The sequence below is a fragment of the Haliotis asinina genome, chromosome 1 (genome assembly GCF_037392515.1).
Source record: "Haliotis asinina isolate JCU_RB_2024 chromosome 1, JCU_Hal_asi_v2, whole genome shotgun sequence".
In the NCBI taxonomy this organism is placed as follows: domain Eukaryota; kingdom Metazoa; phylum Mollusca; class Gastropoda; order Lepetellida; family Haliotidae; genus Haliotis; species Haliotis asinina.
Genome location: NC_090280.1, coordinates 89781769 through 89798560, shown reverse-complemented (window position 1 = coordinate 89798560; position 16792 = coordinate 89781769). Strand labels below are relative to the sequence as shown.

The window sequence follows — 16792 nt, the reverse complement described above, 5'->3', positions numbered from 1 at the left end:
TCCGGCAAATGTTCACCAAAAACAGAAAACGATGAACACAGTCTTGTATTGCCTTCGACCGTTTTCAAGGCTTCACCGCCATGCTTCTTTTTATTTAACATGTTAAATCAAGAATGACATACGTAATACATTCCCAAATTAATCACAAGAACTGCGGCTATGGTGAGGCAGAGACTTATGTTCTACTATGTTAGTCAAACACCCTACATATACACAATGTGTAGTCTATTCAAAATCATTTTCGTGCCTTCAAGTTATTTAAGAAATCTTTCTTTGAAACATCCTCTCTTAAGTAATGAATTATAATATGAACGAGAATTTAATCAATCAAAAAGTAAATATAATACATACAAGTCCGTATTTACAGATGGATTCAAGGATGGTGGCACAGTTGGATCACTGGATCCAGAACAATACTTTCTCAACTACCAGCTCAATTTTCACAGCTGGTGCAGCCATATCAACAATCTTGCAATGTATAAATAAACACCTCAAATATAAGCAGTATATATTCTATTCAGACTCATTTCGTGTCTTCTATTAAAATATTTCTTGCAAACGTCCACTTTTAATTGAAATTGTTGAATCTTTTTAGAATGATCTCACTACATTCCAGTACGACATCGTCTTCTCTTGGTCACCCAGACAAGATCGAACATCTGGTTTCATATGGTCGATTTGGCTGTCAAAATAGCGCTCAACACATCTGTGACACCACTTCCATTCCATACTCCGATTGCAAAGCGATCTAACGCAAAAGAGGTGGGACACTCAAGCAGATATGAAAAAGTTCCACAAACTTAAACCAGCTATCCAATCACTTATACCCTTTTGGGTTGTCAGTTCATCCCAACGAAGCGGTGAACTCTTAGTGACACTCTTTACAAAATCCAACACTGGACAAGGGACATCAACGGGTGATTTAAAATTTACATGTCCCTGGTGATTATAAGTGTATTCACCTTAGGGGGTGTGAAAGTCAAGAGAATACTCTGTTGGTAATACTTTCTGCCATAGTTTCCTTCCAGACATTCGTTTTCCACCCGACCTCCATCTTGGGAGCTTGTATAAGTCACACGTGTTGTTCTCAAAGATGAAGTGGGTAGTCGCTGACGACTCTCTGCATGCAATAGCACAAGAAATGTCTGATTTAGCAGGGAAAGATTCTTTGATCTCCAGATTGATTGCCTGTAGAGAGTATCGGAAGAGGCCATATTTCTTTTCCGCTGAAATGCAGTGTTATTTTATTTATCATCATCAGTGAGAAAATCAAACAAACTTCAGGAAAATACATTGTTATAGCCCACTATAATGTAATTTGAGGAACTGAGTGATAAGTCACTTTATGGGGTCAAAAAGTATACGTTGATTTCTTTTAGATTTCAGGCTCCCTGTGTTTGCAAGGATTTAACACCACGGTGAGATCACTGCAAAGAACACAGTGATGTATTTCTAACAGCTGAAACTATATTGGTGCAGTCTTCTTGGGGTCATGTGCGTTTGTATAAATGGCACCGCGTGCGTTTCCCCCGTAAGGTGACATAATACACTCAAAGGAGAAAGCATTTACGTTTTCGGGCTCAGGGAACATACAAACATAGAGGTATATCAACACATTTTGATGACCAGTGAATTCCTCTTGACCAGTGTACAAAATTTGTATCTTACCGAACACTTCACTTCACTATTGATTTTGAACAGTTTAAGCACGGGTGGGGGAGGGGGAATGTACAAAGCCTATCGCAAACAGTGTGAAAATAGGCAATTGTTTCGAGACGGACGTCTAGTAATTAATCCTGGAGAACATGTAACATCATGCCAGGGACGAAAGGATCGTTCTTTCAGGGAGGTTGCGGGACATCTTGTGCCAGGCAGATTTCATGGCGTTACTGAAGACATACATGAATGAATCTACTGTCAGCAGTTCTAAGAATGAAGCACTAAGAATAACTCACGGACACAGTGAGGCACATTGACACTATATCGCGAAAGAAACGTTCCCTCAATGGTACAGCCCACCCATCCTTTGCTGCCCATGTTCATATAGCCTGGCTCGCATGTGAAGTACATGGTGTCCATCCAGTGGGGCGTCTGAATGGAAGCTACTGCATGAGAGTAGAGAAGATTCGGATCGCCACAGGTTATATCTGTAAATGTTAACAGGATCTGGCTACAAAAACATCTTTCGGGTGCCAGTTTTCATGTATGTGATTGCCATTAAAGGCGACTATGCTTGTCGTATGAGGCGACTAACGGGATCGGGAGGTCAGGCTTGCTGACTTGGTTGGCACGTCATCGGTTCCCAATTGCGCAGATCGATGCTCATGTTGTTGATCACTGGATTGTCTGGTCCGGACTCGATTATTTACAGACCGCCGCCATATAGCTGTAATATTGCTGAGTGCGGCGTGAAACTAAAGTCACTCGCTCACTCATGTATGTGATCACTGGTTGGTACGGGGATAAGAATGTGAATACTGGGGTAAGGATTTCCACTGAGGGTTTGCATATGACTATGAGCGTAGGTGCGCGTGTTCGTGTGAGTATGGGTGAGGGAGGGACTTCGGCCTTGGTGAGACTTTGACTAAGTGTGTCATCATTGGTGGAGGAGCTTGGTTTGAATGTTAGTGTGGGTATGAGTCTGAATGTTAGTATGAGTATGTATGTCTGATAGTGTGCTGATGTGGGTTAGCACTGACTGAGTGAGTTTAGTTTTGGACCTCACTCAGAATATTCCATTTATATGACAGCAGTCTGTAAATAATCGACTCTGGACCAGACAGTCCAGTCGTTAACAACATGAGCATCGATCTTAACAATTGTGATATGGTGAATTGTGTCAACCCAGTCGCCGAACTTGACCACAAGATCCCGTTACTCGCCTCTTGTGATAAGTATGTGTTACTGAAGATCAACCTGGATCCAACCAGCCTCCTCAAGGGTTGGCAGTTTTTGAGTTTATGTTTGAGACACTGTATAACATTTCGCTCTTCACTTTTAGAAAACGTTTTGAGGGACTGCCATTTCATTTGATTGTCGAAAACCAATGAAACATTGTCCTCTTTTGTACATTAAAGCAAACTGGAAATGTTCTGGAAACAAAAGGTCAATTAAATAACATGACCAATCTTCGCCAAGCAGATTTACAGGTGATATAACTTACATGAGACAATATTCACCTGTATAATCTATAATGTGTGTTGTGATATCTCAGTTAACGCCTTCTCCTACATGTTTCAGTTTTACGTTAAGGGAGAAGACATTGATATATATCGGAAACCAAGGCTACTCACTGGCTCTGAGAGAACAGGTATAAGGGCACACAATATCCCGGATGTTGACGTCTTTTTCACATCGTCCTGTCTTGGCATACGAACCGCATTGACAGTCCGACTCTCCAGATTCTCCTTTAACAACAATTCGTATGCATACTAAACATATTAAATGCCGATTACATTGGGTGACTCTATCGACTTCTATCCTTTGAATATGTCGTACTCGCTGGCGTTGTCATTTCTAAAAGGAGAAACGTGCCTTTCGTTGATGATGAGCCTAACCAGTGTAACTTTGCCAGGATCACGCGAACCCGATTTGCTGCTCGAATGCACCCGACATGTCCATTTGATATACGAACTGTTATCTCACAGACGTTTCCATCACTATGTGTTTTATGTAGAACGCACCAAAGAAAGAGCAACGACTGTGGATTTAAAGCTCTGATGAATTGTTTATTGTGTATTACTTGACGAGTGTACATTATACACGTTTAGAAGCTTAAGTGAGTGAGTGAGTTAAAATTTATGGTCACGTCGGCAATATTTCAGCCATATCATGACTAACAAGTTGTAAATTCGCCATGAATAAATGTACATTTACATAAACCTGTCGACGAAGGACAGTAAAATAAACTAGACTATCACAGTACTTGATAAGTACACCTAGCATCTATCTCTAAAATTGGATTGCAAATTCAGACAAGACGGTATAAAAATGGGCTATAGATTACCAACAACTGAAGGTAGATCACCATACTCGCGACCATGGGGACTTACAGTACCTGCATGGACCCTAGTTGGATTTATATCATCCCTCAGCTGTTAGCAATTTAGACATATCTAGCCAAACATTAACAATACAAATATGCCAAGATTAAGAACAGTGGAAAGTTTAAATTTACTGTGAATGTTTTTGGACTTACGTTCCCTCTCAGGAGGACAATAGTTTTATAATACTTCAACCCCCTTTGAGGGTACAGCCACTAACAATTCTAGTGAAAACTAATGGCACTATTCGGACAATAAAATATAAAAACAGGCTATAGACCGCCAACAACTGAAGGTAGATCGCCATACTAGGGACCATGGGGACTTACAGTACATTAGCTTCCAGCATGGGCCCCAGCTGGATTTACATCATCCCTCCAGCTGTTAGCGGTTTAGACATATCTAGCCATAAATAAGAATACACACTAAAAACAATACCTATTCCACGAATAAAATGGTGGGAAGTCTAAATATACGTAGGAATGTTTTGGGATTTACATACCCTATCTTTAGGGCAATAAGTTTACGGTACTTTAACCCCCAGTCACAAACAATCCAAGATACTAATTCAAACTTACAAAACTATAAAATTTATCTATTTACAATTCATTTAATAAATCTAATTCTTTTACAAATGCAATTTAAATAAGATTCTTCATAGTTCGGGCTTCTAAAAAATATTCTTTGTGAGGGAATATTCAACACTATCAAGCAAGACATGCTTGACCGTGATTCTTTCATCACCAGGGATACAAAACGGAGGATTCACCTTTCAATAGGTATGCATGAGTATACCTTGTATAGCCAATACGACATCGTCGGATGATGACACTTCAAATCTCGGCTGACAACCTTGGTGGGTGTAACCAATGTAAGGTTCTATTGCATTACGTGTCTGGTAATTGACCAGTAACAAGATCATTTTATAATTCAATAATTTCTATTAAACGTGGAAGTTTACAAGATGTGTTTTTGATAGCCTGAAGACAAGAAAGAGAGTCTGAATAAATTATATACTGTTTATGTTTGGGATGTCTTTGGACATATTCAAGAGCTGTTAATATAGCATCAGCGTCAGCTTCAGCTGTGAAAATAGAGCTGCTATCCGTAATCTAGAAGATATTGTTCTGGATCCAATGGCACAAGCCGCTGCCCCACCGTCCTTGGACCAATCTTTACATAATGACTTGTAATTGCTATATTAATTTTGTAATTGATGATATTCATGTTTATACTGTAATTCGTGGGGTTCTGATTTGTTAAATGTAGTTAATGTTAGGTCGACTTGTGACCTAACCAACTGCCAAGGAAGAGAAGAAAGAAGACGAGGAGCTATATTTTCCAGCTCAATGCTGGCCGAAGAAAGAAATGGTTTAATTCTGTGCTCAGGAGGCAGAACAAGAGAAGATTTCTTGTTGTATCAGTCAACATAAAGGGAATTGAAAACGCAGTTATGGGCAGGGTTAGATTCATTAGAGTATAATTTGGTAATGTATTGTAAAGACAATTTTATACGGCGTTGTGTACGAGATGGTTCATCGGCCTCAATGTAGAGATTGTCAATAAGTGAAATTCTGAAAGACCCAAGACAAAGTTTTAAACCTTGATGATGGACACAATCAAGATTGCTTTTGCAGGCTCCACTATATACGATCAAGTCATAATCGTGTTTGGAACGGGATATAATCAGTCGATGATGAATTTTTGGCAAGTGTTTCGCCAATTTTATTTGCAATTTTAGACATATCAGTAGTTAGATTATCACCATCTTGGTGATGGTGTACGGGAGATTTTAAACCTCTACCTTGGACATTGGCCTGCTTGAATCAACTTAGGAGACATCATTTCTGGAAGATTGTCCTTTGTTTTGTTTGAAGGTACGACGCGCCTCTGCACTGAGTACGAGTGGAGTCGCAGAGGACTTTGGTATGCACTCATTAGCTATTTTATTTAAAACGTCAGGAAATGTTTGAATGGGATCATTTTTATCACTGAAATATTTTGTTTCGCATACAGTTTGATACAAAGAGCAGTTAGCCTTCGAAACGTTCGATCTTGTACACGAAGGAGAATCTGATGGAGTAATTTCTGAGAGGATAGTTGGGAAGTGGTTACCTCCACAAAAGTCATTATGAGCAGACCAATCAAATTCATTCAGTACGGTAGAATCTGCAAGAGACAAATCTAAATAAATCTAAATAAGAATAAGTGCCACTTGCAGGATGCAGATGGGTGCTTCCGTCATCGTTAAATGTGCACTGGTCATTACTCGAACTGAAATTTTCAAGTATTTTACCTTTAGCATAGTGGGCTCTGACCATTTACGTCAGCCATACAAAGACATGGAGTTGGTCATAGAGTGACTGAAGATCAGTTTGTTGTAGTCTTGAAGGAAGCAGAACATACAGAGAGCACAATGTAACTCCCAGAGTTAGTCGCAAAGCAACAGCTTGGAGATTACTGTTGAGTGTAACAGAGCTGTGAATACCATCCCGTCGTGTAAGGATAGTAGAACCTCCAGTGGTCTTATCCCCCTCAGGGGAAAAATAATGATAAAGTGACGGAAGTTAAAATTATCTGTCTGTTTCAGCTATGTCTCTTGCAAACAGAACGCCGATGGTGCTAAGTCCTAGATTAACAACGGTAATTCGTTATAGTTTGTTCATAGTCCTCTACAGTTACACTATATGTTGAGATGAACCTATCTCTTAGGTGGATTAATAGGGGATCTGCCCGGAACCTTTTTCGAAGGCGACTAGCTATGTACCCTAGAATGGACGGTTTCGGACACGTCCATGTCCTCATGTGATCTTATCATCTGATCTTTCTGGAACGTTTAAGTGAGACTGAGTCATTTGAGATGCCCCGAGAAGATGTATCACGGGCAGAAGATAGTTCTGGGTTTGGGTTACCTGACTCATATTATGGTTCTCTGGGACCATAAGTATCTATTTTACTGTTGACCTTAAACTATCAAACGTGCTTTGAAGATAAATGAGAAGAAACTGCCGTCACCTACTGTGACAGAGGGCTGGCGTATCACATGACCGGCCACATTTCGTCCAGTCCACATGGGGGTAGAACAGACAGTTGGTGGCCCAAAATGCTGGACACGACTTGTGACTGTTCAGACAGGAAACTGGAACAGAAGTGATAAATAATCGTAGCTGTCATTTTGGGTTTTCCTGTTCTTGAAAGTCCCATGACGTTCACTGGTCTTTCGTAATATTCACACGCATGTCACTACATCCCAATATAACTCCATTAATCTCTAAGGAACATTTGGGAAAACCTGCTGTATGCAGAGATGTGAAATCCATTGCGTACCCCGCTATTTCTTTGAAATGTGACTGCAGCTTCTGTGTCTGCCCTTTGTATGGATCTCTACCGGTACCCGGCGGATATATGTAACTGCCATTTATCATTTCCTCATTTTGAAATCAAAAGAGATCAAATGAGAAGCGGTTGGTGTCATACTTCAAGCGTGTCCCAAGATGATACGTTAATCTAACGTCAGTGGTAAAATCAACAACGCCATGCACTTTTGTTACATTGATACAGACCTACAGATATAAGTTACTTGCAGAGTCCTGTAAAAAATGTCTTGTTGGTACTTCTGCCCATTTATCCATTGCTGAAATATATCACAACTCCATTTATATGTATGATAAGAGTGCCATTTATGCCATGTATGCAAAGAGGGTCATTTATTGCATGGCAAGTCACGAAATAAAGTCAAAATGAGTTATGCAGATGTTACAGAGAATATGTATGTATACTTGCCTACCTGAACAGTTTGGGAATGTAATTTCATCCCGGGTGCCGTCTTGTTTACATTCTGAGTCTCCCCATGTGTCTTGTCCATTGCATCCTATGCAGGAGAAATACACTGAGTGCTTGTACTTCAAACTTCCCACCTTCATGTAACCAGCTGGCACTTCTACTGGACACTCCAACGTTGTCGAATTGACTGAACAGATGTGAAAATTGAGTATCAAAATGCAATGTGTAACAGCCATGTAACGCCTCTAAATTGGAGATTTGAAATTACATGATACACTGAAATATTCAGCGGCATACCGTGATCAAAATGTATAGTCCGATCTTTCATGCTGTAAGTGTTGAGGAAACCCTTTTCTGACGCTCCTACATGACATGCAAGTCAGAGATAACAACAGTTGTCCATAGAAATTGTTAGGAGGTCCTGTAGCACCATGGGAAGTGTTAGAAGGTCCTGTGTTTGGTTGACCAAGTAACATACAACGTCTAGGCAACTGAAAAAGGTCGCCATAGGATCCTGAAATAACTGATAATGAGTAAATGCTAAAACTTTACCTGTGTTGTTGTAAGCATTGGCTGGAATCGAGATATATTGCAGAAGAAAAACTGGGAGAACAGCATACACGGCCGACAGGCATTCCATCATACAGATCTTTGAGTCACATTCTCAACCACTTCCTTCACGCTATTGGAGTAAATAATTCAGAGTTAACCATGCTGTTTTGTGTTTCAACGATATTCTTTACTGTGTATTGATTGTTTGTATGAAGAAGATTTCAGTAATCAAGACAACAGTTCCACGCTTTGGCTTTGTCGCTGGAATATATTGTCACCTTACAGATATGATAAACGTGTTTGCTGATCATCCCAAAGGTGAATGTGAACACGTAATAAACTGAATGATGTCAGTGCCACAGAACAACCACAACACTGAGCATTCAGACAACCTGTAAATCAATGTCAGTGGGGTGGCTGATTGGTTGTTTATGCCAGCTATGTGAAGAACTAGTTTTCAGTAGCCAATGTTTACCATAAGAGGCGACTAATAAACTCTCGTCACACTTGCTCATTTGGTTGACATATGCCATCGTGTCCCAGTTACGTACAAGGGGGTTCATGCTCTTGCTTCCTGGATTGTATGGTCCAGATTCGGTTATTTACCGACAGCGGCCGATAGGAACCGTATCCATCCAAACCAACTGGTGTTCCATGACCTTTCCAAACCTGTGTGCATGGAGTAGGCGTCTTGCTCGAAGTGTGTGGGAAGCAAAAAATCCAGAACCGTCTGTAATAAACAATACAGAACGCGTACCTTTCTAACAAAGCGACCCGTGAAGATCCTGGTTAGAAATGATATTCAGCAACCTGAGCTTGTTGTAAGAGGCAACTGACGGGATCGGTTGGTTTGGGTTGATTGACTTGCTTGACACATGCCATGGTATCCCAGTTGAGTTGCTATTGATCACTGGATTGTTTGGTCCAGATTCTACTATTTACAGACTTCGCCATATACCTGGAATGTTGGCGAGTGCGGCTGTCAAACAACAAAAATACTTGTTGGAAGCTTGGGCTGTTGCAATTTCATATTTGATACAGGACTATCTACGTGGATAGAGGTTGTGTCGTCCCTGCCGACCCTAAAATTGACCATTATCTGCACCACCAAGGTCTAAGACTTTTGTTTAGAGCTTCTCTTGACGGTCTGTACGTCGACGTCATCTCTTACACAACGTCGTATAAAACTATCTTGACACTATACGTTACTCTGTCTAATCTCAAAATGCATATAACTGTGACTTCAATCCCTTCACTGGTAATAATAATTAATAATATAATTTTTTGCCCGGGTTTTACATAGGATAGTTAAAACAAATTAAGCACGGAAACACGATCACCGTCACCTTAAAAACACACAAATCAACAGAACGAGAAGGATAGACAGTGTACACTGAAAGAGACTAGTAGATAAATGCATTTAAATTGTGGCTAGGTCATCTAACATTCATTTAAAATTTAATACTAACAAGTTTAGGTGGTTTATTTCAGAAAAGAAATATAAGCCATAGGCCCACATTACACACTGTAGATTACAGAGTGAGATGTATTATCATGATGTAGACTGACTCAGTGACACAGCTTTAAGATACGTGCATTTGATGACTGCAGTAGATTTTTATAGTTTTCAAGTGTTGGATATTCATACACATGTAAATGTGTATACAGACGTCTTAATGGTATACAAATAAGTAAAAAGTGACATTCATCTTTTACACATGGCAGTTGACAGATACTACATAATGTCATGTCTAGCCTCACCAGTATACCTGCGCTTTCAGCCATGACTGAGCTGAAGGATCAAGGAGTAACATACGTCAAAAGGTTTACAACCCGAAGAAATAATGACCCTGTTCAAACAAGTACATACCTCTATTCATTTTCGGCCCTAATGCCTCTAAGTCAATCGGGGCAGGTTACTTCAATCTGAATTATATATATCAACAATTGGGCATTTCTTCTGCATCAGATCATGGATATAAGATCTAATGGTAGCTTTATGGGTCCAATGACAGTGTCACAAGATACAGAGTCACCATCCTTGGATCTATCTGAAAATATGGATTTGTATACGTACAGGCTGTCAACAGGTGAAGTTCGAAAGAGGCCAAGACAAAGTCTTAGACCTTGATGATGGACAGAATGCAATAGTTTTAAGCTGCCTTTGCGGGCTCCACCGTATACAATGGAACCATATTCTAGCTTCGAATGGACAAGAGATCTGAATAGGTGTAGGAGAGTGCCTTGATCCCCTCCTCATTTTGAGTCAGACACGACTTTAAATAAATTGAATGCCTTCAGGCATTTAGTTTTTAAGGACTTTATATGTGGAAGAAATGTTAAATGGAAGTCGAAAATCAGACCTGAGAACTTGGCCCTCCCTTACAACTTTGATAGGGGTGCCATTTAGAAATAATTCTTTGTTTCTTTATGTGGTTTATATTTTCTACAGAAGTGTATACAATTTGTTTTTGACTTAGACAATTTAAAAACGGTTTCAAGACACCATTTATTTATTTTGTTCCATAGTTGGCAAATGTTTGTAACGACAAGAAATATTAAAATCATCCACGAAAAAGTAATCCATCAATTGAATCATTTAAAACCTTGAAGAGACCGTCAATCTTGATACTAAAAAGAGTGACAGACAAAATACTGCCTTGTGGAACACCCTGATCCTGATTATAATGGTCAGTTAAAGTAGAGCCCACTCGGACTTGAAATTGTCTATGTTTGAAAAACTGGTAAAAGAGGTAAACGACCCCTCAAACCAAAATCATGTAAATCCTATACAATACCATGCCTCCGGGTGGTATCGTACGCTTTCACAAGATCACAGAATATCGATACTGCATGTTGTTTATTTACTACTGCATTTGTAACAAATGATTCTAGACGTACCAAATGATCAACGGTACTACGATTTTTCCTAAAACCACATTGAATATTGGTTATAAGGTTATTGGTTTCAAGAGTGAAACCATCAGTGTGAATGTGGCATGGTTACCTGTGGTATTGTAAAACACGTTCTATACTGTTCTCTCATACAGAGTAGTAGAAACGATTGGATTGAGTCACTTGACATGCTACATGTTAACGAAGACTCAATTATGTTCGGTAATCTACCGAATGTATATGCCCAAGAGATTGAGCAAGAAATGTGGTTTAAATGTATAAAATTAATTGCACACTCTGTAAAGCCGTGCCTGTATCAACTAAAATACTTGTATTAAGTTTGACTGTGACACTCTGTAACCTTTACATACACATGATCGTATATGGTACTACCTGCTGTATCTTCAACTTCGGGTGAAACAAAAAGTATCTATCTCTCTGCTTCAGTCGGGATGTAAGCGTTACAGGTCTATAATCATTCACACAGGGTGGCTGGAGTTTCTTTGGCACAGGAAATATTTCAGACAGTTTCTACAACTTGGGTTATCTGTTTGAGAACTGTACTCTCTCCTTAATCTGGTCCTGCCAACTTCCGAAGACAACGGATGACGTCATTTTCCTTCATGATGATGTCATTGTCCTGATGTGTTAATTGTGTTAACTGATAAAGGATGTTGTTTGTTTCTTGAGCTAAGCAATTACACTCAGATCTGGAGTAGCAGGAGCTTAGGTCACTGGCAACGGTATTGTCATCTGCACACATTACTTGATCATCGTCTTGATACCTTGCCACACCTGCCGCAAATTATTCTGTTTGAACTGAGACTTAACCTTGTTAAACCTATTCTTACACTAATGTCGGTTTGAATGTTCTTCACCCTGACTTCATCCTTTACTTCAAAGGCTCTCTTTTTCTCGCTTAGTGGCGTTCTTAGCTCTTTTGACACCCACGGCTTATTGTAAATTAGGTCTTGATTTCTTTGACAGGTATTACTAAATCGTCTCAAAAATTATGTAAGACGTAGTAGTGTTTGCTAATTCATCAACAGTTTGTGCATTCACCGGGAACACATCCCAATTCGTGCACTTTAAGCAGCCTTTCAAACACTCGAGAGAATACTCTGCCCACACTTTTATAGTTTTCTTCATTGTCTTTCCGATCGTCATTTTCCGTCTGTAGTCAGGAGGAAGATACTGTTATGGTCCGTGGTCCCTAGGGGTACTTTGCTCGCTGATATGTACGCTTTATATGTACATGTACGCGCCACCACGATAACTGATGATTTATACAACAAAAGCCTTAAGGCTATTAAACATCTGTCCACTTTTAAATGAAATTAATGAATTTTGATTCATAGAGTGTGATCTTGTACTGTAATTATTAACTGTTTTTACATTTAGTCGAATGAATACGTAGATATGACTGTTGGCGGCTGTACCCTCGGAGGGGATTGAAGTAGCCTAAAATAAGGGTCCTCCTCCTTCTTACGAGAATGTTAATCGTAGAAATGTTTGTAGTTATAATATATGGCTAAATTGTTGAAAATTCGCCAACACCTGAAGAGATTATGTAAATCAAGTTAGAGCGCATGCAGGTAGCAAAAGTAGTGAAAGCATGCATGGTCTCTAGCGTGGTGATCTACCTTCAGTTGCTGGCGATCTGTAGCCCGATTTTATTTTGTATTGTTTTCAAATGATTTAACATTTTACACTGAATCCAAAGTTGTAAGTGATTTGTGATAATCTATACTAGTCGGCATACAGTCCTTCATTGACAGTTTTCAAACCTTTTATGAATATATTTATTCTTAGTACATAACTATTTGTGGTCACGATATGCCTGCAATATTACTAGTGTGACGTAAAATGATAACTCACTCACTTTTTGTTTTGGGTATATCTGATGGAGGATGAGGTAATGGCAGTCTGGAGAAAAGTGTGTGGCACCTTTTATAGAGGCATTACTTTCAGTTCAACCATTGAATGAAATACATATACCGTTAAAAAATAAGGTATACAACTGAAGCTGTCTAAACCGGCATCTGCCCAATCCGGCAAGTTGTCAATATCAGTATAAAATATCAGTTCCGTCCGTGGCATATACATATATCATCAGCTCTACAATCCGGCACGTTGTCTAAACTGGATTATTTCTTCAGTCCTGAGGAGTGACGGTTTAGACAGCTTCCACTGTATTTGATTTACAAGATTGATAAAATGCCAGGTGAAGTGATGAAGCCAGGAGGAAACTGATAATGAAGAGAAATTAAAGGAAAATCTGACAATTTCTTCAATTTCTTTTAGAATTGTTTCATCTGTATGTATATATGTTACTTTTTCTCATATGTTTCAACGCGTAGTATGTCATCGACGTGATTACATACATGCAATACTTTGACGAAATGATGAATGACTAAGGCATAGTTTAGTTCGAACTTCTTTAGTTGGTTTCACAAGACATGACAAACAAGTACACATGAATGAGGTGAGCGGACTTCCAGCTCAACCCCAGGGCCTTTCCTACGAGCGGCATAATCCTGCTCGCGGTCGTCCCTACACAGACAGTCGGAATACCGGACTCAGCACTCACATTCAGTATACATGTGAGTTTACACATATATACAGTTTTTAACAACAATGGACAGGCAAAGATTCAACAATGGACAGATAGAGAAACAATAGCACTTCCTTCTGCAGTCGGTGTGATGACAGACGCAGCCAAGGGGGATGACCAATAAAGGTCATACATGTCTTACATAGTAATTAACGGAAGTGACAAAGGGAAACAGGGTAGCTGACAAGACAATGCACGCGTCGGTATTGATATGGATTAAGAATTTAGATTAAATAACAACGGATAAGTCCCATGTGGCTTGGTTACATAGTTTGGGATTTTAGAAATATTTGGCTGTCCTGAATTGATCACTATAACATATGCACTGGCTTTGACTTGTGGTATTCCCGCAAAACTGAATCCCCCCTTCTTGCTTTGAATCGTATGTGTAGATAATCTCTGAGGTTCACATGAACCAAATGGTAACTTAGTCCAAAGCCACAGATGATAATGATCCAGGCTTATGTTTTCGAGTACATTAACATAAATACATTGACCTTGGTCACAATTAGTTTGTTCACAAAGACTGACGAGGCTTTATTAAGTTTTGAAGGTTTTTATTACTAATGAAGATACACTAGTAAATTACATATAATCCCAAAAAATATTTTTTTATAGAGCAACACACGGGTGACCGTGAAGAAATTGTACCCCGTGGGAAAGTCGAACCTGGGCTCTGCATGACAGGTCAACACTTTGATCACTATGCATCCCGATCGCATCGTCTCCCGGAGATCAACATGACCGTCTGCTATGGTATTTGTACAAATCGAAATATGTTATATGTGATGGACTGTAACTTTTATACACAGGAATGAAAAAAATGAATCCAGATTAAAGCAGATTAAATTGTATCTCGTGTCATAAAATGGGCTTTCGAATTAAGATATGTATTAAACTGTATCTACACAACGTTATAAAATGGATTTCACGGTTACTCGGCATGGGCAAGGGATGCACATAGGAACATCATCCCTTTTAGGAAGAGTGGGTAAATGATTCATATCTTATCGTCACATCGGAAATATTTCAGCCATATCGTCACGAGAACATTTATTTGGTTTGTACAGTGTGGTCAGTTATAAAAACCTGTCGTCCAAGGACAATAAAACCGACTAGAATATCACAACAACATCAACATATATGTCTAAAATAGGACTTCAAATGAGAACAATACAATATAAAATAGGGCTGAGGATCGACAACAACTGAACGTAGACCACCACTCTTGGGACCTTTTATGATTGAAAGCATGGGTCACGTGGGAATGCCGTATTGATGTCACGTAACCAACACTACCACAACATCATCTCATTGGCATGGGATACTGATACTATTAACACTGGCTGGATACTGGCTTGTTTCCCGTCTGTTCAACCAAATGAAGCAGTGAAGTTTGAGTGACACACCTTGCATGACACACTTCAGAGGGTCGTCACTATGTATTTGTTCGGTTCAGTATATACACTAATCGGCCTTAGATCCCAAACGCAGAACCAGTAACACTTGACACAAAGCTGTATTCTCAGTTAGTAAATAGGACCAATTTTGCAATGCCTGTGTGCACAAAAGCTGTCCATGTGCAGCAGGACTTTGATGAGTCAGTTGTAACGGAAAGAAACTTGTCTTTAAAGGGGGCACTGATGCGGAGCAATTTCCGTGGACTGGTTTACACTTTTGTTATTGTTTTTCTCCCGTGAGTACCCGGATGATATCCCAGAATTTGTGACTGGTTTGTCCGTATGCAGTCCGATAGTTTAATTACAGACAGATCAACTAAGGTGAAGTCATTTTTACTCATTAATGTTTTACGTATTATGAAAACAAATGAAACACTTTGAAGGTTAATCATCTGCCAGTGGTAGAAATGGTAAAAAAAACTATTACGACGGAAAAATAACGAAGCCAATGTACGTCTCTATATTTGGTCTCATAACCCTAATTAGTTTATTGTCATAGTAGTATGATTTTGAAAATTAATAAAAGAACACACGGTGTGCTTATACTTATAGTAAATTTCTAACATAGCAGCAACATTTATACATTGTATAGATTGCCAATGTGGATCCTATTCCACACACATACGCGATCTAGTGTGTGTCTTCTGTCATACAGATTCTGCTGAATGCTACAACAAATAAATTAAACCAAAATGCAAATAATGAATATAAAACCGATTAATTTTATAGCAACAATGTCAGGCTACTACCTTGTTCAGGAATGTATCCATCAATATCCACATAAAAGAACGATATTCCAAGCTGGTAAATAATCCTGCTCTGTGTCGTGTTTCTTACAACAGTCTAATTTGCCAAAACGTAACACATCGTTTCACGTCTTTCACATTGGTGAAAACCTGTTAAACCTCTCACTGGTCACCCAAGATAGCAGACTTGGCAACTTATTGTATGATGTCCGCCACTCAAAGTAATTTAGTTAACCAATAATGAGCAATCAATCAATCAACGGAATCTTTAATTCTTTGAAGGGAGGATGTTGTTTTTACACTCGCACTTTACGACATGGTGTAGTCAGTATAGATAAGTATATCCACACACACTGCCTTTTGACAAATCCGCTGTAGAAGATAAAAGTAATTAATCAATCAGTGTGTTAACGGTTTATCCTTTGATCGATGTTTGTTTTTGTAACTCAGCTGATAAACCCTCTTGCATCACTTACATGCACATATTACATAACATACATTTTCCACTACAGACCTTAATACATTATGTTGAGTATTTACTCCAGACAGGAGAAATGCCAAATGGGAACCTTTGTCGAGTAACCTAGTGGTGTTACTACTAAATATACCTGTTATAAATTCATTAACTGACCACCAAGAGAATGATGACAAATAACACATGTAGGTTTACACCATCAAACGCGAGTTACAGCAAGGAAG

The 16792-nt window shown here is 39.2% G+C and overlaps 1 protein-coding gene across 1 annotated transcript; it reads right to left on the bottom strand.

Moving 5' to 3' along the window:
- Positions 1-963: 963 nt before the first annotated feature.
- On the bottom strand, positions 964-8469 carry LOC137284066 (uncharacterized). The gene is made up of 6 exons (XM_067815733.1): positions 8379-8469; positions 7831-8013; positions 7063-7182; positions 3294-3407; positions 1956-2147; positions 964-1226 (listed from the first exon to the last, which is right to left on the bottom strand). The coding sequence occupies exons 1-6, from the start codon at positions 8467-8469 to the stop codon at positions 964-966; spliced, it is 963 nt and encodes a 320-aa protein (XP_067671834.1).
- Positions 8470-16792: the final 8323 nt, after the last annotated feature.